We start from the raw sequence: 27944 nt of genomic DNA, 5'->3' as shown, positions 1-27944 counted from the left end.
TTAAATTTCCATATAAACAAAAATATAAGAATCATCTCTCTTCCACCAATAAGCAACTTTCTTTGGGCGTTGTATATTGACATTCATTGGAGTCGTTGTAGACGTTTTCACTTCAGCTGTCAAAATCTCGCAATTTCGTATAAGCTGCAAGTAAGGAAAACCGAAGAGTCATTTGTTCTTTTGTTTAAGATTTTCTGAGTCTCAATATTTTCTTAGGATTTGAAAAAAATAGCTGTGTAGCCTTCATTTGTCCGCTATCAAGTGTATTCCACCTAGGTTAATGGTTTATGCTGATCTAGCTTAAGCAATTTAATATCTGGATACAGTCATAGTATAATGGGCTGAGCTGTAGGCTACTCAGGTCCAAAAAGTAGATTCTGATATTTTTAGGTGCAGCCTGTCTTACCATATTGTAGTGTAAGTTAATAGCCAATTGTTGAATGAAGGGTTGTACCGATAGCTTTGGGTAATCTATTTGAATTGGCTCTAAACTAATCTGTTATTAGAATAGCGTAGTCTTGTCTCGTTAGGCTAGCTTACTCTAGCCGGACCTTCAAAGGATAATAGACCAGTCCTAAACACTGTAGCGACCATACTTTTTATTGTACTGTAGTTAAGCCAACTGTGTTGTGTATTTTAGTAGCCTACTATTGGACAGAAGAATTAGCCTGTAGACCAAAAGGAAAGGTCAGGAGTTAAATTTTTCAAGTAGCCCACAGCTGATCTCTGAAATGACTAAGGGTTTTTCAGTAGCTCTTGTATTAAAAGAAAATATGCAATGATTTTTAAAAAATTACTAATTGTTATGTAGGCTAAGTAAACTTTTGTAAGCTAGATTTATATCATTATCATTATGGATAAATTACAGTGATAATGCTTTGTTGGTAAACTTTTCAAGTAAGGGACATTTGACAGCTTCAACAATGGATGAAGACAAAAAGAACTGAATAAAGAACACACATGTTTTATTATATTGAGATTATTATTTAGACTGAATAAACAAAGAGAAGAAAATGACAAATGAGTAATAACAGAGAAATTAAAATTAATTGGTAGTCAGTCATACATAGGCTAGCAATGAAAGGTAGGAATACCAAGACATTGGTGTATGCTACGTCAAGGTAGCTTTACTGTCTTTTAAGCTAGGCTAATGAGTATTAGCATTAGTATTAATACTGCCACTAAGTGCTTTCCACAACTAGCAGTGGAAGAAACAAAAGACTAGTAGTGGGTAAGGTCATTCAAAGCAAGTATCACACACTTGCTCTCAGGGTGCATTCATTAAGGTTGCAAATGGAATTCCTTACTACAGTGGTTTATAGATGATGGCTAGGTACATACCTCTTAACCCTTAAACGCCGACTGGACGTATTTTACGTCGACAAAAATTGTCTGTCGGGTGCCAAGTGGACGTAAAATATGTCGACTACAAAAAGTTTTTTAAATATTCGCGAAAAATACTTATAGGCCTCGTTTGCGAAAAATTTTAAATCGCCCATGTGAGGGATGCTGGGAGTTCACGGATCACGCTGTTGTTTTGTTTACAAGCGTGACCCAGCTATGCGCGAATTTCTTTCTTATCCCAAAAAGAAAGCATCAGCTAACTCTGCTGAAAATCTCAGAAATTCTTTAGTCACTTTGTTGTAATTTTTGCACCATTTTCTATTAGCCTTTACATAAAGTTTTATATATGAAAATGTGCGCAATTTCATGTAGAATACAACAAAAATAACTCATGGTTGTAGCTTTTATCAATTTTGACATATTTTCATATAAATCACGATAAGTGCCAAAATTTCAACCTTCGGTCAACTTTGACTCGACCGAAATGGTCGAAAAATGCAATTGTAAGCTAAAACTCTTACATTCTAGTAATATTCAATCATTTACCTTCATTTTGCAACAAACGAGAAGTCTCTAGCACAATATTTCGATTTATGGTGAATTTTTGAAAAAAACGTTTTCCTTACGTCCGCGCTAACTCTGCTGAAAATCTCAGAAATTCTTTAGTCACTTTGTCATAATTTTTGCACTGTTTTCTATTAGCAGTTACATAAAGTTTTATATATGAAAATGTGCACAATTTCATGTAGAATACAACAAAAAATAACTCATGGTTGTAGCTTTTATCAATTTTGACATATTTTCATATAAATCTCGATAAGTGCCAAAATTTCAACCTTCGGTCAATTTTGACTCGACCAAAATGGTAAAAAAGTGCAATTGTAAGCTAAACCTCTTACATTCTAGTAATATTCAATTATTTACCGTCATTTTGCAACAAACGAGAAGTCTCTAGCACAATATTTCGATTTATGGTGAATTTTTGAAAAAACCTTTTCCTTACGTCCACTCTAACTCTGCTGAAAATCTTGTAAGAGCCTGACGCCGTCTCTTCCAAACACGTGTGTGTTCGTGTGTTCGTCATCCATCGGAGTGGACAAGACAACAAGAGCATCTCATTTTCTTTCTCTAAAGGAACGCGATTTCAACCATACAATATTTCCGTCTGTTTCTCCCTAACCATTGTTGTCTTGATATATGTACAATCACCACTACTTGCATTGCCATGCAAGCATTCTAATCGTGTACTCATAATGTTCCAACGAATCTTCTGTATCAAACTGTGTGTATGTTTCTGTTTGTGGAGACGTCAAACGTCTCGCCACTCCGAAGGACGACGAACACACGTGTTTGGAAGAGACGACGTCAGGCTCTTACAATCTCAGAAATTCTTTAGTCACTGTCGTAATTTTTGCACAGTTTTCCATAAGCTGTTACATAAAGTTTTATATATGAAAATGTGTGCAATGTCATGTAGAATACAACAAAAAATAACTCATGGTTGTAGCTTTTATCAGTTTTGAAATATTTTCATATAAATCACGATAGGTGCCAAAATTTAAACCTACGGTCAATTTTGACTCGACCGAAAAGGTCGAAAAGTGCAATTGTAAGCTAAAAGTCTTACATTCTAGTAACACTCAATTATTTACCTTCATTTTGCAACAAACGGGAAGTCTCTAGCACAGTATTTCGATTTATGGTGAATTTTTGAAAAAAACTTTTTCCTTATCTCCGCTCACGCTAACTCTGCTGAAAATCTCAGAATTTCTTTAGTCACCTTGTCGTAATTTTCGCACCGTTTTCTATTAGGCATTACGTAAAGTGTTATACATGAAAATGTGCGCAATTTCATGTAGAATACAACAAAAAATAACTCATGGTTGTAGCTTTTATCAATTTTGACATATTTTCATATAAATCACGATAAATAGAAAAAATTCGACCTTCGGTCAACTTTAACTCGACCGAAATGGTCGAAAACTGCAATTGTAAGCTAAAACACTTACAGTCTAGTAATATTCAATCAAATACCTTCATTTTGCAACAAACGGGAAGTCTCTAGCACAATATTTCGATTTATGGTGAATTTTTTAAAAAACTTTTTTTTACATCTGCTCGTTACGAATTCATGCATCATTTTGTGATAATATTTTCTCTGTGTTGCTTTGATCGTTTTACAATTTGTATATACCAAAATCATCACAATTTAGTGTACAATACAACAAAAAAAATAACTCATTAGCTTTAACCGTTTTGCTCACAGCGCGATTTGTATACAATTATATATGAAATTTTTTTTTGTTCTGTCATATATTCCAATATTTATATATGATAATGATATTTTTTTTAATTTCTGATGGTTGCATACTAAACTTAAGGCAATGACAAAAAAAGGAGCCAAAAGTGAACTCTTAATCTTAGAACCTAAGCGTGCTGTGATTTTTTGAAAAAAACTTTTTTTCCGCTTCGGCGCTAACTCTCAAACCCCGCTGGCATACGGCAGTCACTTTTGTAAATAGAGGCTCGGCGTTTAAGGGTTAATCATAATGGCCATCATTGAACAATCCTGTCTTAAAGATAAAGATCCTGGGTAGTCTGCAGATATCCAGGCATGAGAACACTCCAGTGATTATAGAACAAAGGGTCTAAAGCATCTAGCACAATACCATCATTTGTGTAGACGTAGAGTCTTGTGAACAACACCAAGTTTTCAGTCGGTATTAATAGATATAAGATATTTCCTATGTTCTTTCAAAATGAAAGTTTTGGGTCAAACATAACACCTAGTACTGTATCATGAAATATTCAAAATTAAGAATTGTATACAGTAATGTTACCTATACAAAGTGAATCTTGAAGTGGGAACACAGAGGAAGATCTGATCAGAGTAAACCATGTATTGATTAAAATCAAATTTCTGTTAAAGTTAACAGTTATGTCATTTTGTAATTTAACCAAACAAATAATAGCAATGGAAACAGCATTGTCTGTGCTCTCCTAGAAGGTAGTGTATTGATCCCTTACTAAATTATTATTATTATTATTATTATTATTATTATTATTGTTGTTGTTGTTGTTGTTGTTGTTGTTGTTATTGTTATTATTATTATTATTATTATTATTATTATTATTATTATTATTATTATTATTATTATTATTATAATAAAATTATTATTCAGAAGATGAACCGTATTCATATGGAAAAAGCCCACAGGGGCAATTGACTTGAAATTCAAGCTTCCAAAGAATATGGTCTTCATTAGGAAGAAGAGAAGGTAAAGGGAAGTACAGAAAGAGATCTCACTTATTAAAAAGAAACAATAAATTAATATATAATATTAATAGATAAAAATGTATTAAAATGCAAGGAGAATAGAAGTAGGGTAGTAATGCATTCATCTTTGCTTCAACTTTTGAAGTTTCAGTTGCACGACATCCTCAGGGAGACTGTTCCACAGTCCAACGGCATGAGGAATAAAGCAGCTCTGAAAAGTTGACAAACAAAGAGACCATCCATTGATGGTCCAAGTCATAAATCCCCTATAGGTAGTGTACATAATCCCTCCCCTATCCCACTTCTTTGCTGTGCTGTGATATTGCAGTTATAAAATCTTTTACAGATGAATGTGTAGTTGTTCTTCTGAACATTAATCTAGGTTGACAATCCAGTACTTATTTTCATTGCCAAATGTTCCTAAATTATTAAAGATTTGGCTTTACAATCCTTGATATGTGCTGTTATAAGACTTTTTTAATGTTTTGGAATCGTTTGTTAATTTTGATATTTTTGTTATTTCATTATATTTGTTCCTACAGAACTATATACCAGACCATTGCCTTGTTTATAGGAGCACCCCTCAGTTAGTCTTTTAAACTTGTTAACAAGGTACAAGTAGTTAACTAGTGGTAGGAGGGTGAGTGGAGGAATCCCCCATTCATCTGAAGTTATTAATCACTTTTATTGTCTTTATTATTATTGTATGTATGGTGTTTGCGATTTTTGTTTCATATGGATTATGACAAGAAAAGTGAACAGTGAAAGGTGTGAATGACGTTAGCAAGTGTTTGGCTTCTCTGTGTCTTTGATGTTATTGTAACCAGTTTGGTTGCTCTGCATTAGCTCTGGGAGTATGCTAGGTGGTCTCCATCACAATGTAAAGATTTGGCAGCAGTGGAGGAAGGCCAAAAGATGCTTGCTGGTTTCTTTAAAGGGAATTACATTGCCCCTGATACTGCTAAATCTTTTTAGCTCCTTCCTCCAGCTTGTGAGTATAGGTAACCAGTTGACCCATGTGCACATGCCCAGCTCTCCCTAGATGAAACAGCAGCAGGCTTTTAAGGTTTGCTGTCTAGTACAGTAATACCTTGAACTTACGCGAGGTTGGGTTCCAACACCCCTTGCACAAGGCAAGGATTCACATAAGTTTGGTACGGTCAGTAAAAATATTATAAATGCTTATTTCTAGAGTTTAAACACTAAATATGACCCTAATCATGCTTCCGAAGTATTCAACTAACTTTTAAATGAAATTAAAGTTACTGCAGTTTCATTTAAAAGTTAGCTTAATACATTACCCTTAAAAAAGAATAAATGGTTGACATAAAAATATAGTACAGTATCATAATGGGTACTGTATTTGCCACACTAGCACATTTACAGTAGGTACATAGGTATACAGTACTAATGTTGCCCCTAATTCATGGGATGCCATTTTCTTTTTCACTCACGGAATAAAAGACTTTTTTTTGCATCACTAGGTAAACTTCATAAGTCACAGTCATAACGAAGGTACACAATTCAGAAAAATAAACATACGTAATGCTCTTAGAGGGTAAAGATAAAATTCAATCAATTCAAAATTATGTAATGTACAGGTAAAGACGTACAGAGAAATAATAAGTTGTAAAAATATGTGTGAGCGCTAACTATGAGAGAGAGAGAGAGAGAGAGAGAGAGAGAGAGAGAGAGAGAGAGAGAGAGAGAGAGAGAGAGAGAATTACATATGCATATTAAAAAGTTGGACTGTAATACAAATTTTCCATATCGATTTTACTCTTAAAAGCATGAAAACTTATAAAATGCTTCAAAAATTAAAGAAACACTTCTGCAGGGGTATCACATATTTGAAAATTGCAGTAACTCACCGAATTTGTATCACATCTTGTAAAAGATGTGCTGTAATTATATGTAATACAGATGGCACCAGCACTTTTCTCCAAGGTTAACAAAGTAATTTTCACAGAACAACACTAATGTCTCTGACATGTTTTAGTACGTTAACGAATTCATTTTATCAAACCAGAGCGACTGAACAACCTCATCTCGAGGTCATATGTGGTCCTAGTGACAAAGACTCTGCGAATGGGGGTAATACAGTAACTGCGAATGGGGGTAATACAGTAACTGTACTGCCTTTGTATCAAATTTATGTACAAAAATATAAATAATACAAATTTTCCATGTCAATTTTACACTTAAAAGTATGAAAACTTACAAATGTAATTCAAAAATTAAACAAACACTTTCTGCAGGGATATCATCTTTGAAAAGTGCAGAAACTTTGCGAATGGGTATCACATCTTGTAAAAGTACACTAATTGTAGGTGCTGTAATTACCTTTATATCATATTTATGCTTGTACAAAAATAAAAATAATACATTTTTATATAAGTAACTTACCAAATAATTACATAGCTATAGTTTCTACTTTATGCGGCAGCTCAAAATTCAAAATTCGCGGTAGCGCTCTTTTGTTTTGAGTGTAGGTATGTTGCCCCGCCCACTTTCGGGGAAGAATAGGTACAACTTAGCTAAGGAGCTCAATTTGTTTCTGCCGGTTAATGACTGAACACCAGTTATTAGCAGCTCTTGTTTTCGTTTTCACCGAATGTCGGAGATCGTCTCTGGTGAAATACTCTTTTGTTGGTAGCGCAGCTATTAGCTTAGCTAGTTTTTTGGATAATTTGATTGGTACATATTCATTTGGAATTCTTGACCATTATGTCTGACTCTAGTTTATCCAGCTGTAGGTACTACAGCAAAGGCTGCAAACTAGACTCCGTCGTCAGTAAAATACAACCAACATACAATTTGTTGTACTTGTAGGGAAACAAATTTGTTCTCCTGAATTGACTTGTGACGAATGTAAAGACTGGGATCAGGGTAAATGGAAAACTTTACAGTCTCATTTAGACAAATTGAAAAGGGACAGAATTAGGAAAGCCACAGCTAGGGCCGAAGCAAAGGCTTCTGCTAGTATGGGCCATTCTTCAAGGGAAAATATTGATGATTTACCTATCCCTTCGACGCCTGTGACAGCCTTTTCTCCCATTTCCAGCCCTCCAGCTTTTCCCTTCACTCCTGTACCTAATTCTTATTCTGCTGAACCCAATGCCATTGCCAGCTTAGAAGCACGGGTAGACCAGAAATTTAATTTACTTGTAAATACGGTGTCCCAAATTGGGAATTCTGTGAAGGTCCTAATGGACAAATTTAATAGTGTTGTGTCAAGTGATGTGTCAGTGGAGGGGGCGGCTGTTCGTCCCACCGATGCTCCTAGACCAAGGTCCCTGCTAAACTCCCCTTGCAAACATGGGAGGAAGCAAACTAACAGTCCAAGGGAGGTCGGTGGGGTTTGCCCATGAGCAGTTGTTGCCTCATCCGAACCCGTTGTCCACCGATCCCAGGCCGCGGACGAATACCGTTGGAAGGTATTAGATTAGATACTCACACTCTTTCTTCAGTGGATCAGACTTCGCCCCACATCTAAGAGACGCGTGACCGTTTCTCAGCTTGTATCTAGACCACTGAAAAGGCTAGGCCCTTCTATGGACTCCGATTCTCCCCCGCCTCATAAGCGAGCAGTTGAGAGAGGTCATAGCCCTCTCCCGTCTTGTAGTTTCTGGGTGTCACCGACAAGAGATTCTCACTCTCTTTCTCGTGCAAGAAAACGCCCAGGCAATGTTCGTAAACGCCAGTTCACAGATGGTTCAGGATCCGACCTTTCACCTTCAGAGCGCCCAAAGTTCGAGCGCCCAATGTCCGAGTGCCCAAGATCCGAGCGCCCAAGATCCGAGCGCCCATCATCGTATGAGTGCACACCTTCGTCTGAGCGCCCATCACCTGAGTGCACTGCTCTAGCCTTACCTGTTCGGGAACACCCAGCTTCCAAGACGGAAGAGCCCGTGTTGGACCACTCGGAGCGGGAACGGCAGTCTTCAGAGCGCCCATTATTGGCGAACCAAGCATCCACGGACAGGGCATTTGCTTCAAAGGAGTCTCTGTCTGCTTCTACAGCGGGTGGGCGCATATCATCCATGCGCCCAGTCGCGGGTGGCGCATCTTCAATCAACCCCTCTTCTAATGTGGTCGTGACCTCTCATCAAGAATTTCCTTCAGTCCCTATAGACCTTCTTTTTGGCGCCCGCCTCAACTCGGCTTGACAAAGTGTTGAGTCTTCTTGAGAAACCAACTCCAGCGGTACAGGACACCGCACAGGACTCCGAGAATCTCCAGGATCTCCCTGTTTTGTCCACCAAGAACCTGTAGAAGAGGAACAGCCCACCTCTCATTACACCGGTTTACTCAGGTTTTTCCTGGTCTGCTACCCGTCAGTCCTTTCCTCCCCCAGTCGCCCTTTATCGCTGGTTCAGCCTACCTCGACATGCATCAACCTCCAGGGTACCACCAGACTTACGCGTCTGGTGTTGTCTTCTGCCTTCTGGCTTTCGGGCCGTATGGATGCCTGGCTTGCAGAGAAGAGGAAAGTCAGGAAGGCAGTTTTCTGTTCACCTCCTTTTCACGCTTTAGTAAGACAGAAGTATCTGTCTTATGCAACGGGGAAGCTCCACCTTGGGAGGTGCTGCCCTCTCAAGTGAGACTTCTCCAGTATAATTGATGCCTCTCTGCCGTTCGGCCTTCGCCTCAGCAGAATTCTTTTTTCATCCCTGAATTGGACCACCTTCTCAAAGATATTTTTAAAGTATTTGAGATTTTTAGTTTTCTTAGACTGACTATAGAGCCTTGACTAAGAAAATAGAAGATCAAAGCGCTCACTACAAGAAAACTTCGCATCGGACTGGCTGGGTGTTTTGGGGTGCGCAGATAGAGCTGTTAGAGATGGAGCAGTAGAGCTAGCTACTGTCTATACAACGGGAGTACTCAAGAAGCGAGATTTGTGGTGCTTGTTTGCAGCTAAAGGTGTCACTCCATCAGAATGTTCCTCGCTTCTATTTGCTCCTTTAGTCAAGGATAACCTATTTCAGCAAGACATCGTAGATCGGATTTCCGTCAATCTTCAGAAGAAGTCAACCCAAGACCTCATTACCCAATCCACCAAGAGATCGAATTTTCTTGCAAGAACAACGTCTACTGCAACTACTAGGACGTCGTCACCCCTGCAACAACATCCCTTTCTAGGAGGTAGAGGCTGTCTACTGTCCCGTCCGAGAACCAACCTTCGAACCTCCAAACCATCTAGAAAACCATTCATCAAGTCCAACATTAGAAAATGCGACTTCTGTCCTCTGTGTCCCAGTGGGAGCAAGACTGTCACATTTCTGGCCAGCATGGGGAGAAGAGAAACAAACTGTGGGTGCTGAAGGTTTTAAGAGAAGGTTATACAATCCCCTTCGAGGAAAACCTCCATTAGTAACCTCCAATCAACTTAGCAGCCTACTCAGTAGACTCAGAGAAGTTTTCAGCCCTATCTCGAAGTTTCAACCCTTCTGGAAAAGAGAGCAGTGGAAATAGTAGGAATGTAAACTCAGGATTTTACAACCGTCTCTTCGTGGTTCCCAAATCATCGGGAGGATGGAGACCTGTCCTGGACATCAGTGCCTTGAACTACGCTTGTTCAAACAACGAAATTCAGAATGGAGACGAATCAGTCCAGTTTTGTCAGCCATCCATCAGGAGACTGGATGGTCACGATCGACATGCAAGATGCGCACTTCCATATTCCAATTCATCCGACTCAGGAAGTATCTAAGATTCGTGTTCCAGGACAGAGTCTTCCAGTTTGGCACTCTGCTTTGGACTATCCACGGCCCTCAAGTTTTCACTGGCATTGCGCCCATTACTAAATGGCTTCATCTTCTGGGATAAACATTTCTCTTACCTGGACGACTGGCTCCCTACGCTCCCCCTCGAATTATCAATGCACGAGGACTTACGGAAAACGCCATGCGTCGCCCAAATTAGGACTTTGATAAATTTCAAGAAGTCGCAATTAGTCCCCACTCAGTCTATTCTCTATTTGGGGATAGTGATAGACTCTCGGAGTTTTCGGGCTTTTCCATCCCAACAAAGAATACTTTCTTGTCGAAGGAAAGTCCAGGACTTCGTGACTCCCAACTCCTGCTCAGCCAACGAATGGATGAGTCTTCTCGAACTCTCTACATCCATCGAGAAGTTCGTTCCATTGGGCAGGCTGCATTCAAGAGCACTTCAATTCTACCTCAAAGCCAATGGAACAGGAAGTCATTCCCGGACTCGTTCAGTTTCAACATCACTCCCAGATAAAAGAGGACCTCCAGATGGTGGTTGGCAAAAGACAGATTTTCGGCAGGAAGGTCTCTGGCTCCAACGTAACCCTGACCTAACGTTATTCTCCGGCGCTCGATCTGGGTTGAGCCCTCTCAACAACATGGAAGTATCAGGAACTTGGTCTCCTTCCGAGAGAAACACCATCAACGTGAAGGAACTAAAAGCAATTCATCTTGCACTTTCTACATTTTGCAACGATAACCTACTACAAAACAGTAGCGGTGCATTCGACAGCATGACCGCCCTAAGCGTACATCAAGAACCACGGAGGGACCCATTCTTTTTACACTCAACGAAGCTTTAAGGAGCTTCTTCTTTTGGGCAAGGAACAACGAAAACTCATTTAGTGACCGATCATTCACGGCAAATTGAACGCCCTGGTGGACGAATTGAGTCGAGAAGACAGGTCCTACTGACGGAATGGTCACCAATCCACAGGTATGCACCGACCTGTGGAAACTGTGGGGAAAGCCGTTGATAGACCTGTTCACGACGTCGAGGAACAATCGTCTTCCGGACCCGGACCCACAAGCATGGGCAACAGATGCCATGTTGCAGGACTGGTCGAATCTCGACCTTTACGCCTTCCCTCCCTTCAGCATGGTGAGGGAAATGCTGAGGAAGTTCAGTTCTCACGCCAACGTGTCAATGACACTAGTCGCTCCCTTTTGGCCCCACAAAGAGTGGTTTCCCGATCTTTTAGCCTTTTGACAGACTTCCCAAGGCTGCTTCCTCAGAGGAGAAATCTTCTCAGACAGCCACACTTCCTCCGTTACCATCAAGGATTATCCACTCTCGCTCTGACAGGCTTCAGACTGTCAGGGAACTTGTCAGAGCGAAAGGATTTTCAAGAAAGGCTGCAGAGGCTATTGCTAACTGCAGACGACAATCTTCCTCTGCAGTCTACCTATCCAAATGGACAGTTTTTAGGAAGTGGTGCCAAGAACAAAGAATTTCCTCTTCTAAAACTTCTGTAACTCAAATCGCAGATTTTCTTTTATACCTCAGAACAGCGAAAGGATTCTCAACATCGACCATCAAGGGTTACAGAGCGATGTTGAGTTCAGTATTTAAACATAGAAGATTAGACCTGTCTTCCAACCAAGACATAAGTGATTTAATTAAACATTTCAACACCAGTAAGCAAGCTAAACCCGCAGGAGTCGCTTGGAACTTGGACGTGGTCTTCAACTGGCTTTCAGGTCCATTGTTTGAACCGATAGAGTCATCGTCTCTTCACAGTCTTACGAAGATGACATTATTCTTGGTGGCACTTGCCACAGCCAAAAGAGCCAGCGAACTTCATGCCATTGACAAAAGGATAGGCTTCTCACAAGGCAATGCAGTATACTCGTTAATTTTAGAATTTTTGGCCAAAAATGAGGATCCGGCTAACCCTTGGCCTCGCTCCTTTTCTATCAAGAGCCTCTCAGAAGTACTAGGCCCAGACAATCAAGAGAATGTCCTCTGCCCAGTAAGAGCTCTAAGAGTATACCTCGAGAGAACCAAAAACCTTAGAGGTTCGGCCCCTAATCTTTGGTGTTCTGTTAAAAATCCCAGTCGTCCTTTGTCCAAGAATGCCCTATCATTCTTTTTAAGATCTGTGATTTCGGAAGCACATTCGGGAGTTCAAGACGATTTACTACCCTTGTGCAAAGTAAAGGCTCATGAAATAAGAGCTGTTGCAACGTCTTTGGTTTTTAAACTGCGGGACGTTGAGACGGTGTATGAAAAATGCAGTACTTTAGGTCCGTTCTTCGCAGCTGGCATGGTATTGGGGGATGAAGGATAGGAGGAATGCCTTCCCTTTTCCTCTATCCACTCTTCTTGAATAAGGGCAGTCGTACTTCTTGGGAAGTTTGGTGTACACTGATCTTAAGTGTCATCAATTGGTTTTTATGGTTTTGGCTAAAACAAATGTCAATGCGGTGTAGGTTAATTTTATCTGGTCTTTGTTATTCTGTTGTACTGCGCCCAGGGCAAGGGCAATCCACATATCATTATGTGACCCATTTGGATTTATTAGCTTTGGCAACCTGCGATTGACCTCCTACGTTGCAAATCACCCACTCAGTAGAGGTGACTCTTGGCTCTACCGCCACACCACTACAGGTCGAGAGGAGCCACGACCAGAGGCAGTACCTGTCTGCTGTTGCTCCCTCACCAGGTAAGGTTTCAACAAGCATTCCAAGATGCTAGCTAATTTGCTATCCCAAATTACCCCCCATATCAAGTAGTTTGTTTGGGTAGTATATGTCCATTCATCCCACCTCCACTCAGTGTGGGATTCAGCTATGTAATTATATGGTAAGTTACTTATATAAAAATGACATTTTTATAATAAAATAAAGTTTTATATATACTAACCAAATAATTACATGATCGGAGCCCGCCCTCCTCCCCTCTCATGGACATAGAGCATAAACGAATTGAGCTCCTTAGCTAAGTTGTACCTATTCTTCCCCGAAAGTGGGCAGGGCAACATACCTACACTCAAAACAAAAGAGTGCTACTGCGAATTTCGAATTTTGAGCTGCTGCGTAAAGTAGAAACTATAGCTATGTAATTATTTGGTAAGTATATATAAAACTTTATTTTATTATAAAAATGTCATTTCAGAATCACATTTGGGGATTCAGGACGATATATTGCCCTTATGTAAGGTCAAGGTACATGAAAATAAGAGTGGTGGCTATGTCTTTGGCCTTCAGATGTAATCTGTCTCTTCAATTTTGAAATCAACATATTGGAGATGCAAGCCAGTGTTCGCTATGTTCTACCTACGGGATATCGAAACGGTGTGTGAAAATTGCAGCATTGTGGGTCTGTTCTTTGCAGCTGACATGGTATTGGGGAATGAAGGATAGGAAGAATGCCTTCTTTTCCTCTGTCCACTCTCCTTGAGTAAGGATGGTTGCACTTCTTGGGAAGTCTAGTGAGCACTGGGTTGTGAGTGTCACCAATCTTTGTTTTTTATGGTTAAAATGTTGTGGTGGTGTAGGTTAAGATTTTATCTGGTTAATTTTCCGTTGTACTGCGCCCAGGGCAAGGGCATATACACTTACATATTTATTTATGTGCTTTTTTTGGATTGTAAGCTTTAGCAACCTGCGATAAACTCCTACGTTGCATAGCACCCACTTAAGTAGAGGCAACTCTTGGTTCTAGTGCCACACTGCTACAGGTCGAGAGGAGTTTCAACCAGAGGCAGTACCCATCTGCCATTGCTCCCTCACCAGGTGAAATGACAATAAGCATTTCATGATGCTAGCTAATTTTCTGTTCAAATTCTTCTCCATATCTGAGTGATTTTTTGGGTAGTGTATGTCCATTCATCCCACCCCCTTTCAGTGTGGGATTCAGCTATGTAATTATTTGATAAGTTACTTATATGAAAATGACATTTTTATAATAAAATAAAGTTTTATATGTACTTACCAAATAATTACATGATCAGAGCCCTCCCTAACTCCCCCTTATGGACATAGAGCATAAACGATTTGAGCTCTTTAGCTGTGTTGTACCTATTCTTCCCTGAAAGTGGGTGAGGCAGTCTACCTACACCAAAAACAAAAGAGCGCCACTGCGCTTTTTTAATTTTGAGCCACTGTGTAAAGTAGAAACTATAGCTATGTAATTATTTGGTAAGTATATAAAATTTTATTTTATTATAAAAATGTCATTTTTATAATAAAATAAAGTTTTATATATATTTACCAAGTAATTACATGATCGGAGCCCGCCCACCTCCCCTCTCATGGACATTAGAGCATGAAATGCATTGAGCTCTCTGCTAAGTTGTTTCCCTAAGTCCCGGATAGTGGGTGGGGCCTTATCACCTACACAGAAACGACAGAAGCGCCGCCATGCGAATTTTGAATTTTTAAGGTGCCGTAGGTTAGGAACCAATAGCTATGTAATTACTTGGTAAGCATATATAAAACTATTTTATCATAAAAATGTCATGTTTTTTACTCCAAGTCTAACTAATCGTTCTTTAGTGGCAAATTGTTTATCATCTTTAGATGAATGTGCACATTCTGAGCTAAGGAATGTGCAACATATAAGTAGAAATGTTTGACAGTGGAAAAAGCAAACATCAGGCACCATACATACTCCCTCTGAAAGGACAGGATTCATAATTCCACCCGAATTTCAAAATCTTTATTCTGGAGAGAGATTCTCCTAGTATGATTCTGGAGCCAATGACGAAAATCAAATATTGTTTATCACGAGTGATGGCATTTAGGATTTAAGAAGATATAGAAACTGGGCTATACAGGCAGTCCTCCGGCACTTTTTCGGCGATTTTTGGGCTTATCGGCTCCGAAAAGTGCCGATTTTTGGTTATCGACGCCTCTGTTAGGTATGTATCGGCGCCAATATCCAATTAACGATGCCAATAAGTGTAAATTGGCGATTTTCGGTGCCGAAAATTGCCGATTTTCGTTGCTAGACAAGCGCTGTAAAACCAGATCACCATTAACCGAGCCCGCCGTAACTGTGGACTGCTTGTAGATGGAACGTTCAAAATGTCACCTGATGTGTTCTATCAGCTATTTTACACTTCATGTGCAGGTTGAAAGCTCTAGTTTTCCACGTTTTACACTTCTTGCTAACAAAACAGAAATGACCTATGAAAACCTGTTCAACATAATAAAAAATTCAAGACCCCCCACAAGGAGGCACTCTATAGAAAGATTGTGAACCTTGGTTTCAAAAACAGATACCACGAATTTAGTTTAAAGATACAGTGTTTTTCTGCCTTGGTTTTCCTCCCGAGTCATGATGTTGTTACAGGCCTTGAAGAACTACCAGAAGATGAAGATATTCCTGAAGAATTTCTTTCCTATTTTGAATTGACGTACATTGGTGCTGCGAGAGGAAGAGGTAACAATAGGGGAAGGTCAATGCTGTTATTTCCAATTCCTATTTGGAATATTCATTCAAGAGTGGAGTTTTGCTTGCCACGTACCAACAACAGCATTGAAGAGTTCAACCGTACTTTTTAAAAAAATATTGCATGTCATCCAAATATCTGGAAATGTATTGCATTTTTGAAAAAGGAGGAAATTTTAGTGCAAACAAAATACTACAATCTGAACGAGGAGGTGAGATTCGTAATCCAAAAAGGTACAAAAATATCAGTGATAAACTGAAAAGAACTGTTGAGCTGTGACGATAAAATCAAATTTCTTTGATCTTTTGCTTATAGTCTCCATTCATATTTAATAAAAAAAAAATTTTAATGTTCTTATTTGTAAAATATCCATTTTGTTTCATTATATTGTAATGACATTTTTATGCTTTCAGTCAACAAAACCTCATGCCTTTTATTTTTATTTATTTTTTATATATGAAATGTTGGTGAATAAAACTTTTCATTTTAAGTCTTCAGGCTTTTATTTAATAAAACCCCCATTCTGTTTTTTTAATTTATTCTAAAGCACTACAGACAGTCCCCGGTTAACGGCTGGCTCTGTTAACAGCGATCCGGTTTTACGGAGTTTGTCTAGCGACAAAAATGGGCAATTTTCGGCGCCAAAAATTGCTGATTTCTGCTTATTGGCGCTGACAGTTGGGTATTGGCGCCAATACATACCTAACAGAGGCACTGTCAACCGGAAATCAGTGCTTTTTGGCACCGATAAGCCCCGAAATTTGCCAAAAAAGTACAAAAATCGCCGATTTTCAGTTAGTGGCGATTTTCGGTTATCATCACGCCCTCAGAGCAGAACCCCGTTGATAACCGAGGACTGCCTGTATCAGGTTTTGTCACTTAGGTTGGCCTTCAAATAATAAAATAAGCACTTATGGAAAGAGAAATGGTAGTTTTGGTCCAAATGAGCAATTTTATGAAAAGAGGAATGAATTTTTTTTTTATAGATTGAAATTGTGTTCATTTAGGTTAGATTTTCTGAGCTCAATTATCAATGGCAATACAGGTACAGTATTCCTCACTGGCAATTTTCTCGATGGCTGTTTACCCCACTGGCTATTTTCTGCCTGGCAATCTTCTGGCTGGAATTTTTCCAACTGGGAATTTTCCTAGAACCATTAAACACACTCCAAAACCAGGCAGACTTTAAAGTTGGCCAATTTAAGAAAAAATGCATCAATGGAAAGAGGAAGATATGCAAATGCATATGGTGTAAGAAAAAAATTCTAAAAAATGTTCTCTATCTTCCATGGGAAGTTGAAAGTGACTATTTACAACCCTGTGTGGTGCCTCTTACAAGACTCATAAAAAAATGCAAATTTTATCAAGTTATACATGTTTTTTCTAATTTATTTTATTGTATTTTGTAAAATTTTAATTACAGCTTACGCAATATCATAACAGATAAGAACTAAAATCAGTAACAAATTCTGAGTATATTTGTAAAATATTTACAAGATTTACCAAGATGGGGAGATGCAGTAACTTTTTGTGAGGTATACATGTTTTTTCTAATATTTCTTTGCACTTTACTTTGCAAAATTACAATTATAGCTAACATACTATCATAAAAGATAAGAACTAAAACCACCAGCAATCCCTGGGTACAGTAAACACCCTACATGTTGGCGTCCTCATGGTTAAGCGTACTCACACATTCTTGGTTTCTCTGTGGAACATATCTAGCCATCATTCGGAGAAAATTAAGCCCATTAGTATTTTCACTGAGAAATATTCACTAATTACTGTATTTCATATATTTCCATGAATAAATGCACTTTTTGATAAAACTATTAAAATACTCAGGTATAAGCATTTTTACAGGCTTTTCTTAGTTTAAGCTATCAAAATGGGCAGTTCTAAGTTTTAGAGGGGTTTAGCATTCGATTTGACCTATTCACGGTGTGTGGGGCGATCCCAGCTCTACTGGGGTTCACTGTATACTCATGAGCAAATAAATACAAAGACATGAAGGGGTAGAGAGGGGCAATACATTCCCCCATCAAGTCTCAAGGCATACTGATCCCTCTCTGTCCTGTTCTGAGCTACTACAGTTGCCATAAGTTATTTATGGACCATTGGAATGCTATGAACATCTTTCCTGCTAAATTCATCCAAGTCATATGGCGCATAATATTAATACTCATATGAGTTAGTCCGTCCATCACTCAAAACCTGTCATAGATCATCATATGCTGATGCCTGTCCATTAAGGGTTAACTTGCTACAGGTCAGTGCTGTATGATATTTCTAGATACCATGCTGATATGCCTGCACATGATTTTGCAAAACCTTGAGTGGTGCTTGGTTTGTCAAGATTCTTGATATGTGTGCAAGATTGTACCATGCATAGATAGTTCACTCACAGATCACTGCATTACAATACTGCTGAGTAACATGGACTGCTGTGTGCATGTGATTGTGCTGACACTTGGGGTGTTCTTGTTTTGTCCGAGACTTCTGGTGTTCATGCACATGATAGCACCTGTGAGTGTTCATCCACAGCTTTTACTAGTTTGGTTTCAGCTGATCATTTGAGAGTCTAGAATTGAGGATGCAATTTCAAGTGATTATTAGTCAAGCTCAACTTGTTTGCCATACAAAAGTTTTTGAGATGCGAGTGTGGACCATAATTTCAAGTGGTTACGGGTCAGCCTGGAATTGTTATTCAGCAGTCAAAACCATTCAGTCCAAATGTTCGTGTGTCTGATCCTAGAGCACTGACCAGGGCAGGCTAGTTTGTTAACATTTTTTCTGGAGAAACTCCAACTCATGTTTGGGGAATCTATCAGGACCTGGTTTTCATATCCTTTAGAATACCTCCAGGCAGAGTTAGAACAGATCATCTGGCTCATTGTGAGCTATGATATCAGGGAAGCAACACTACCCCTTTGTTAAGCTGATCTCATTGCTAGAGTCTGTGTAGAGGGCACTCAGGATGTCAGGCATTTGTTCTGACTGCTATGGTTGCTGCTTACTTGTGGGGTCCTAGATGAGGTTAACAATCTGATCTTTGGATCAGGAGGTTTCCTGCTGTCCAGTAGATCAAGCCATTTATTTACTCCCTGTTGGCGCACCAGAGGAAGTTCTACTTGTTGACAAACTATTCCTCTTCATGCTATATTTTTTTGTCTATGAACTTACAAATGACCTCCCTATACATGATCTGATGGGGAAACTGTCCTGACCCCCCCTCCCCATGAAACCAGACTTCTTCCTATAGGAAAGGCCAGGATTCCATGTTAGCCCTTTCAGCCTCTTTCTCTCTATGGCTCCATCTATGAAGGGCAGTGAGAAAAAGAAGAAGGAGGGGATGCTGAGGATAACAGCCCCCTCTCCAGCTGTCACAAGTAGAGGGATGCCTGTTATGCCATAGGAAAATGTGGTAGAGCAACTTAGTAATACATACATTTTATTTAACATTATCATTTTTACACAATTTTAGGGAAGAAAATTTGAAATTTTTTTTCCCCCATAACTCATTTCCTGGTAACATTCTTGACTCACTCTCTAGGATCTCCATACATTCTGGCTCTGTAGGCAGAGGTGAAGGGGATATTGGAAAGTAATGCACTGGAAGTTGTAGATGACCCCTTTCCATGGTGGAGAAGGTGACTGGTGGTTGGAGGAGACCATTGATCTGTCATTTTTTAATGTGTTTGTTCTATAGATTCAGTTCAAGATGAAAACAGCACTTTATCCATTGGATTTTATGAGGGAGGGTGACTCTGAGCTTTTGTAGAAAATGAAGGATGTATACTTCCATGTGCCCATCCATCAGTCCTCCAGGAAGTACCTCGTTTTGTCTGCAACAAGACTCTACCAGGTCAAAGACCTTTGTGTCAGATTAGTGACTAACCCCCAGGTGTTCATACAAGTGTTCACCCTTGTGTCAGCTTGGGTCCATTTGCAAGGTATCCTCTTTTTAGAGTGCTTGGACAGTTGGCTAGTTCTGGTATCCTCAGAGGCACATTTGTTCCAGAACAGAGGCTGCCTTGTCACAATTTGTTGTGACCTGAGTATTGTGGTAAACTTGGAGAAGCCAGAGCTCAAACTCAAGCAGCAGGCAAAGTACTTGAGCATGCTGATAGATGCAGCAGCAGCAAGAGTCTATCTGTGAGACTTGCAGACTCAGGGAGGTTTCAGCACAGTTTGTATTACAACAAAAACAACCAACTCAGCTTTAGTAGGTAGTCCTCAGTCACCTGTTATGTCTTGAGAATCTCTTTCTTTACAAGCTCCTTTTGCTTTGGCTTCAGTGGCAATTGAAGTAGTAATAGTCAGCTTTGGGTAACTGTCCTTCTCAGCTTGTGCCCTTGAGAAGGGAAGTAAGTACAGGAACCACCTTGTGGGAATTGCCTTGAACCCCCCACCTCCAGGGATGCTTCTGTTGTCAGATGCATTGCAGGAGGGATGGGTAGTCGCATGAATGGTTTCTCCTTCTTAGGTGGGTGGACAGAGGACAAGCCTCATTTGCACTTCAACATCTTGGAAATGCAAACAGTGCAGTAGCCCAGCAGCCCAGCAAGCATTTGGAGATCATATGATGGGTTATTCGATAGTGTTGATGAGCAACAACTCAACTGTATTGGCTTGCATCAACAAAGAGAGAAGTACAATTTTCCTTCACCTCTTGACAGTTGGGAAAGCAGATTCATGAGTGGTCAGTTTGTCACACCATCAAGCTGTCAGCCATGTACTGTACAGTATAATTGGAGGGAATATTTTTGTGGACCAGCTCAACCACCAGGGGTAGTTAGTTGGAACAGATTGGTTCCTACTTTCGTGTGTGGGGTAAAACTTTCCAAACTTTAGTGAACTCTTTGTGTTCAAGAAGTTCACCACATGATCATACAGGAAGCACTTGATGTTCTGCTCTTCCATTCCAGACCCCAGCCTGCCATGAAAAATGTCTTCCAGCAGCCCCTGGGACATCTGTGTATCTACACCTTTCCTGCCATCAGTCTGATATGCCAACTGATCAGCTGAATGTTTGTCAATTTGGATCTCACCCTCAAGACTAGTTCTGCTAGCCTTAGCCTCATAGTAGTGTATTGATGAGTTGCTTGGCCTTTTGAATCTTATCTGGCTCTCAGAGAGCTGAGGATTTCTCTTGTTCTCATTTGTGAGTTTATGGTAAACTCAGAATCCATCAGTTTCTGACAAGAGACTCGAGGGCCTCTTGGTACCTTCCCTTCCAGAATTTGTTTGTAGGTAGCCAGATGAAATGCTTTTGTGCCTAGTGTGAGGCTCTCTTTATTGAGAACTTTACCTTTTAGGCCAGAGTGTCTTGGTCTCTTTAGTACCAGCTGGCACTAGGTGGTGGTGTCAAAAACACCTTTTCTTTCTATAAGTAGTTTCATGAAGTCATTAAGAGGACACACAGTTCATCCTGTGAGAAGGACTGTCATCTAGTCCTGGAAAGAGCTCATGAAACCAGGGGTTTTATAGAACTTTACAGTTCAAAGGCAGCAAGGACAGTAGTCTGATGGTACCAGATTACCCTTACCATATTTTACCCTAGCAATGTTGCCCACAGATCCTGGGACTCTTCTCCTAAGGACCTGTGGTGGCTGCTCACGAGGTTGTGTAGTCTCCAGGCTCGTTTGGAACAAAGAGCTCATGAAACCAGGGGTTTTATAGAACTTTACAGTTCAAAGACAACAAGGGCAGTAGTCTGACAGCACCAGATTACCCTTACCCTATTTTACCCTAGGGATGTTGCCCACAGATCCTGGGACTCTTCTCCTAAGGACCTGTGGTGGCTGCTCATGAGGTTGTGTAGTCTCCAAGCTCATTTGGAACAAAAAAGAACCTTGTCACAAGTGCTCAGATTGCATAAAGCTGGAGATTAAATGGGTGTGACTGACTCTTTCTTCCTTCTGTTTTTCCTCTGGACAGGCCATGATGCAAGTAGGCTTCACCATTGTGTATCCTATCTTAGAACCTCACCTCATAAGGTGTGATTTCCTCCACTCTCCCTTTGCTTCCCATCATAGAGCAGCACTTAGTTCTCTGAAGTTTTCATAGAGTGAGAATTCAGATACATCTCACTCTGGCTCAGGGCCCTAACGGTCTTGCATCCTAATGCCAGACTGCATGGGAGCCTTAAAAAGAGTAATTGCTCCCATGCCTATAATTGTGACCCAGAGCATGGCATCTCCAGGGGGGAAATTAAATTTGCCAGTTAGTTGAAAGACTGTCCCTCCAGCTAAGGAGAGAATCTCATACAGAAAAGGTATTGGTTTTTATTCCCATGGGAACAAATCATAAATGATTAAAATGTTAATTTTGCCTAGGTATGGAAACCGTACCATGTAGTCCCTCATGATGTAGGAAAAAGTGCTTGATGACAGCAGTTAGGGTTCTCCCCTCAATGACTGATTGAGGAATACACCTATGTAAAAGGCTCTGGTTTGTATAATGTATGTGTACCCATGAAAATACAAATAACTTAAAGATTTGTGATATTTTTCTTCCTACAGGGTATTCTAAGCTGCACTAGATTCCTGCATCAAAGAGTACAAGGCCTAGGTGTCAGGAAGATACAGTAGTTAGATTTAAGGTTGAAAGTTAACAAATTACTGTAAATCCAACAATAAATCTACTTGACTGCAAGCCTTCAGTTTCAGGTAAGGGTGATTTAATTCTGTAACATGAAATTCATATGTTAATACTGTAATATAATGAAGTGAATCAAGAGTGAGTAATGGAATTTATCAATCGGAAAGAAAGGTGAGTGTCTTGTATGATATAGTCTTTTCAACATTAATCCTGTAATGCCATATGCTGATATAAACTTCGCTGTATTTTAGTTTAAACCCTGGAAGGTTTAGGAATATTGTAAAATTCTCTGTTTTCTCAGCTTTTCCATGCTGTTAGAGGGTGCTTGTTCTTGTTGGGTAATAACCTTTTCCTGACTTAGGTGTACACTTGTATTTTTAAAATGGCTCTTGACTAATTGTTCCTCTTTCAGCAATAATTAAATGCTCATGATTTTTTATTTGGCACTAAGGTGTATTTGGTTATAGTGTACAGTATTAATAACCGTTGCTTTTTGAGAGGGAATAATAATCTGGCTCCTAGTTGTAAGTGGGCCAGTTGAGGTAAAGTGAAAGGATTTATGAGCTGGGCATATGAGGACCTCCAGGAAGCAAAAGCCAGAATTATATAAAAAAGGTGTACTATCATCTTAGTTTGAACAGGCCATGAAGAATTAGCTTCTCTGTGGAGTTCAGGTGCCCTAGCAACTTTTTCCATAAGTTTGCAGGCAGTATGAGGTCTTTAAGAGCATGAACATTTGTATCTGTTAATGATAATGTTTAGTCTCAAATATTGGCACATATTGATACAGTAACTGAGGTTTCTCCAAGGTTCTGCTAAGAGGGATGCTCTGATCAGCCAATTATTGAACCAAATGCCTTTTCTGTGAGCCCAAATAGCAACTTATCAACGACACAGCTGAAGATGTGGGGCTGTGTTCAGCCCAAAACAAAAGAACTTGAATTGGAAAACCCTGTATTACCAATAAAGGAAAATCCTCAAAGACTTGTGGATTGGGACTTGAAAGTGTGCATCTTTTAAGTCCATGGATGCTAAAAAGTTAACCTCTTGGGTAGAGTGATGAACTGATACCATTATCTCTATCTAGAAAGGTGTTAACTGCAAGAAGCTCTTCAGAGGAACAATTTCTATAATGGGCCTCCATCCTCCTCAGAGTTTTTGGGGGAAACAGCTGAATGTTAAAGGCTCTTGAGATCATTGGATGTCACCTCTCTAGCCCATTTTTGCCATCATTGATTTCATCTCTGTCGAGTGAAAAAATTCCTGAGTTCCTTGCATATAGCACAAATTAGGTAGGTACTAATCTCACTGGGAATTTGTCTCATGAATGGGCATCCGATAAATGTTTCAGAGTTTGAGCCCCAGTGCTTGGCTTTATAGCCAAATTTTGATACAGTAAGTCAGCCATTGATGAAACAAGATCACCAATTCATATTGTGAGAGACTCATTAAGCTCATGTGAAGGATTTGTTTTTAAGAACTTAAAGTTTGAAGCATATGGATAGCTGATTGAGAAAAGATCATAGGGAATGGATGAAAAATTACTGGCCAGATGGTTTCAGCAAAGAACCTTTAATACCATCTACAGCATGCTACATAGGGACACTTGAGTAATCTCTAAATGTTACAAAAACAAAACACAAATTACTATAAAAGAAATATGTAATTAATAAAATGGCTTGGAGATATTTGCAAAATACTGTAGTTTTTAAACATAGTGTGTGCTAAATGATAAATATATTTTCATAGTAGGTTATATCTCTTTTCTGGTTTTGACCTTATGCACTATGTCAAGGAACTTATCCCTGCAATCTATATCTTCTCAGGCCTTTGTGTGATGATGTTTGCATGCTAGGGAATATGAAATTTACTGAGTGTTTTAGGTATTTCAACCCTACACTTTTTTAAGGTGGTATATATTTTAAGAGTTTATTCATGTTGTTTTGTTCATGCATAATGCCTATAACTTGAGTGGAAGAGAGCAAGAAAATAAATAGAGATGTATGGAAATCAGAATTTTTATATCCATGACTCCAGTTGAATCTTAACCCTCATGTAATTTAGCAATACAATATGATATTTGTAGAGTACAGTATATGCATGTAGAATATATACAGTACAGTATATGTAAATGTAAATACAGTATATATAATCATGTTATTTCATATGTACAGGTAAATGGATATGGAAGTATTGGAATCGAGCCTTAAAACAGCTTCTGAGACTTCATAAAATGGAGGTGGAAAGCTGTTCCAATCCTTCAGAAACTGTATGTGAAAGCAGTACTTTCAACAGTGGAGGCCTTGAAAGTTCAAATGTGAGTAATACAAGTGTGATTCCTAACTCTTCAGGTAGTATTGAAGTAGATACACTTTTGGATAATGACAACATAAAAAGTGGTATTGAAATTTTCAATGATGAGACAGTTGGGAGTAGTGATTTAGTGTTTCCTCCAGAAAGCTTAACTGCAGACCCAAATCTTACAAATGCTTTTGATACAGATAACTTTCATATAGGCAAAAAGTCATTTGCCTGTCCATATTGTGGGGAATTATATGACCGAAAATGTAATCTCACACTTCATGTCAGAGGTCACTTTAAAGCCAAGAAAGTGCATGTATGCCAGCTATGTAAAAAGACATTTACCAGAAAATGCTATCTTGACAATCACTTGAAAGCTCATTCAGGTGAGAAGAATTTTTCCTGTGATGAATGTGGGAAAAAATTTACCTTTAAGTGGAATTTGACTGCTCATACCTTAGTTCATACTGGAGAGAAACTGTTTAAATGTGAATATTGTGGGAAGCACTTTGCTCGAAAGCATGAATTGATCGTTCATAGTCGATCTCACACAGGGGAGAAAAAGTATTCTTGTGAACTTTGTGGAAAATCATATGTACATAACAGTAGTCTGCTTTTGCATATCAAAACTCACACAGGAGACAAAAAATATGAGTGTGAAATATGTAGTAAGAAGTTTGCGCAGAAGTGTCATCTCCGTGATCACACAAGAATGCACACAGGAGAAAAGAAGTTTTCTTGTGAGGAGTGTGGTAAGAAGTTTGTTCAGAAAAGTCACCTTAATAGCCATCTCTATACCCATTCCAATGGAAAGAAATTTTCATGCGATATTTGTGCCAAAGAATTTACACTGAAGTCTTCACTTCTGGCTCATTCCAAAATTCATACAGGAGAGGTGAATTTCTCTTGTGAACATTGTGGCAAGAGTTTTTCAAATAACTATCGTTTGAAACGTCATATACGAAGCCACAGGGGTGGGAAAGATTATAATTGTAAGGTGTGTGGTAGGAGTTTCCAGCGACTACACAGTCTCAGTATTCATCTCAAAATTCATGATAATCCAGGAGAAACATTTCCTTGTGAGGACTGTGGAAGAGTTTTTCACAGAAAAATATTGCTCCAAACCCATACAAAAGTTCGTTCTGTAGACAAAAAGCTAATATGTAAAGTGTGTGGGCAGAGCTTCTTTAGGAAATGTGAATTTTTCACTCACAGTAAGACTCATCCTGGAGAGAAGCCGTATGGATGTGCTAAATGTGGAAAGAAATTTTTTCACAAAAGAAGTCTTACAGCACATGAGAAAAGAGTTCATATTGGTAAAAATAATTTGATCACTTGTGAAGATTGTGGAAAAAAATTTGCAAAAACTCCTGGTGACACTATAGAAAAGACCAAGTGCAGAAAGTGTGAAAAAAAGAAAACGGACCATTCCTCAAACTATCAGATACCGTTTGTTGGCATTTTAACAGAAATTGAGTGTAGTGTCTGTCAAGAAATATTCCCAGATGAAATGCAAATGAAAGAGCATTTTCTTCAAAATCATAGTGAGTGTGCCATAGGAGATTCCATTGAGTCTCAGTCTGCCAGGCAGTTGGAAGATGAGAAGACTAATCCTTTGACCTGTGAACAAAGTAATGAGTTGTCAGATTTACAGATAAAAAAAGAGAAGATATCAGAAGAGACTGAACATACTGTACCAATTGCTTGTGATAATATTAAAGTAGAAAAGAATCAGTTATCTGGAGTAGAGACTGAGGAATTGGAAATTGATCATAATAATTATGACACTGCAAATGAAAGCAGTTTTGTAGCAGTGGATTTTATCAAGCAGGAGAAAACCAGTGAGTGATGTGTAAGTCCAGTATTGTTGCCTTGTTTTCATGTTGAAATCAGTTTTTCTGCATTTCATTACCAAAATATATAACAGTAGTCATGTGAACATCAGTAGCTCCTGTAGCATATGGTATAGCATAGAGATTTGTTACAGTATGTACATATATGAACATTATTGTAGTGCATTAGTATAAGTAGTTTTTGTGAAATGCAGATGTCTTTTTATATATATCATTTTTATTTCTTTAGGTCATGGTTACAGGTCATGAAGTTATTAGAGGTGTTAGTGGTTGATGAGCAGAAATACAAGCATGTTCAGTTCAGTTGAGGCTAACTTAAGCATAGAAATTCTTGCTGACATCATTACAACTACTGTTTGGATAAACCTGTTTGTACGTAGAATAATTTCAGAACAAATGCTTTACAGTAACTGTAGTTGTTGAATCAGGGAACATCTTGTTAATTTGCTTGAGGGTATATTTGGAACTGAACTCATGTTTTCCATTGAAAACTTTTATAGAGAAGAAGCATAAATTTGGTAAATAATCTTGAAGATTGGGTTAGCCTCCAAATGCATTTTTTTTTCATCATGAAAGGCACAACAAATAGTTTAAATTTCTCAAGTTGGAGTCCACTTTACAGTACTAATTGCCTTTCGTTCACTTTTGTATTTAGGCTGTATATTGGTAACCTGATTTTATGTGACCTCCACTGTTGTATTGTGTTGGAAAAATTTTATGCAGCTTTTGGTTGCAGTCCTGCATTTTGGCTCTTGAGCAGTAGTAATGTATAAGAGAATTTACATGAATATATAATCAGGTACACATAAGCTGTGAACCAGGCTCACATTGAAAGATTTTCCAAAGTAACTTTAAAGTGGTTAAAAGGTTTTAAGTTTTTAAAAAATTTAGGTTTCTCCATAGTATTAATCTGTATGAGAGTTTTTTATAATAATATTGGTGGTTGCAGCACCTTGCTGATAGAAAATACAAATAACACAAACTTGTGAAGACTAAGTTTTCCACTCATCGTTCTCATGTCAAATTTAATTATAGAATTTCAAGTATGCTATGAAATTTTTTCTATTGTAAATTTGCTTAGTACTTCATTTATTTTTAGTATTTTGGCTTGTCTTTACCAAATACCATTACTCATTCCATAAGGTTGTACATAATTTTGACCAATATACTGTAGTCTCAGATTATTTTGATTACTGTACTCGTGCACTGAAAATACCATCTTTCCAGAGATTTTAAAATATATATCATGTGCTTTTTTTTTTTTATCTAAAATGTAACATTCTTGTGTGAAGTTTTTCAAGAGATATAGTGATATTTATTCATGAGTTTTATCCCTTTAAGTACCTACAATTGATAAATTCATAACTTAGCATATTAAAGATGAAGTATTGAT

The 27944-nt window shown here is 38.8% G+C and overlaps 1 protein-coding gene across 1 annotated transcript; it reads left to right on the top strand.

Annotated features, from left to right (window-relative positions):
• The first annotated feature begins 56 nt into the window (after positions 1 to 56).
• On the top strand, positions 57 to 27944 carry LOC136836292 (zinc finger protein 678-like). The gene is made up of 3 exons (XM_067100363.1): positions 57 to 150; positions 22319 to 22465; positions 24572 to 27944. Exon 3 carries the CDS (start codon positions 24631 to 24633, stop codon positions 26545 to 26547), a length of 1917 nt encoding a protein of 638 aa, XP_066956464.1. The 5' UTR covers positions 57 to 150; positions 22319 to 22465; positions 24572 to 24630; the 3' UTR covers positions 26548 to 27944.

The sequence above is a fragment of the Macrobrachium rosenbergii genome, chromosome 56, assembly GCF_040412425.1.
Source record: "Macrobrachium rosenbergii isolate ZJJX-2024 chromosome 56, ASM4041242v1, whole genome shotgun sequence".
Lineage (NCBI taxonomy): Eukaryota > Metazoa > Arthropoda > Malacostraca > Decapoda > Palaemonidae > Macrobrachium > Macrobrachium rosenbergii.
This window is presented reverse-complemented; position numbering and strand designations above follow the sequence as displayed.

Excerpts from the sequence above, each read along its gene's own strand:
- LOC136836292 (XM_067100363.1), top strand. The coding sequence starts at position 24,631 with ATGGAGGTGGAAAGCTGTTCCAATCCTTCAGAAACTGTATGTGAAAGC.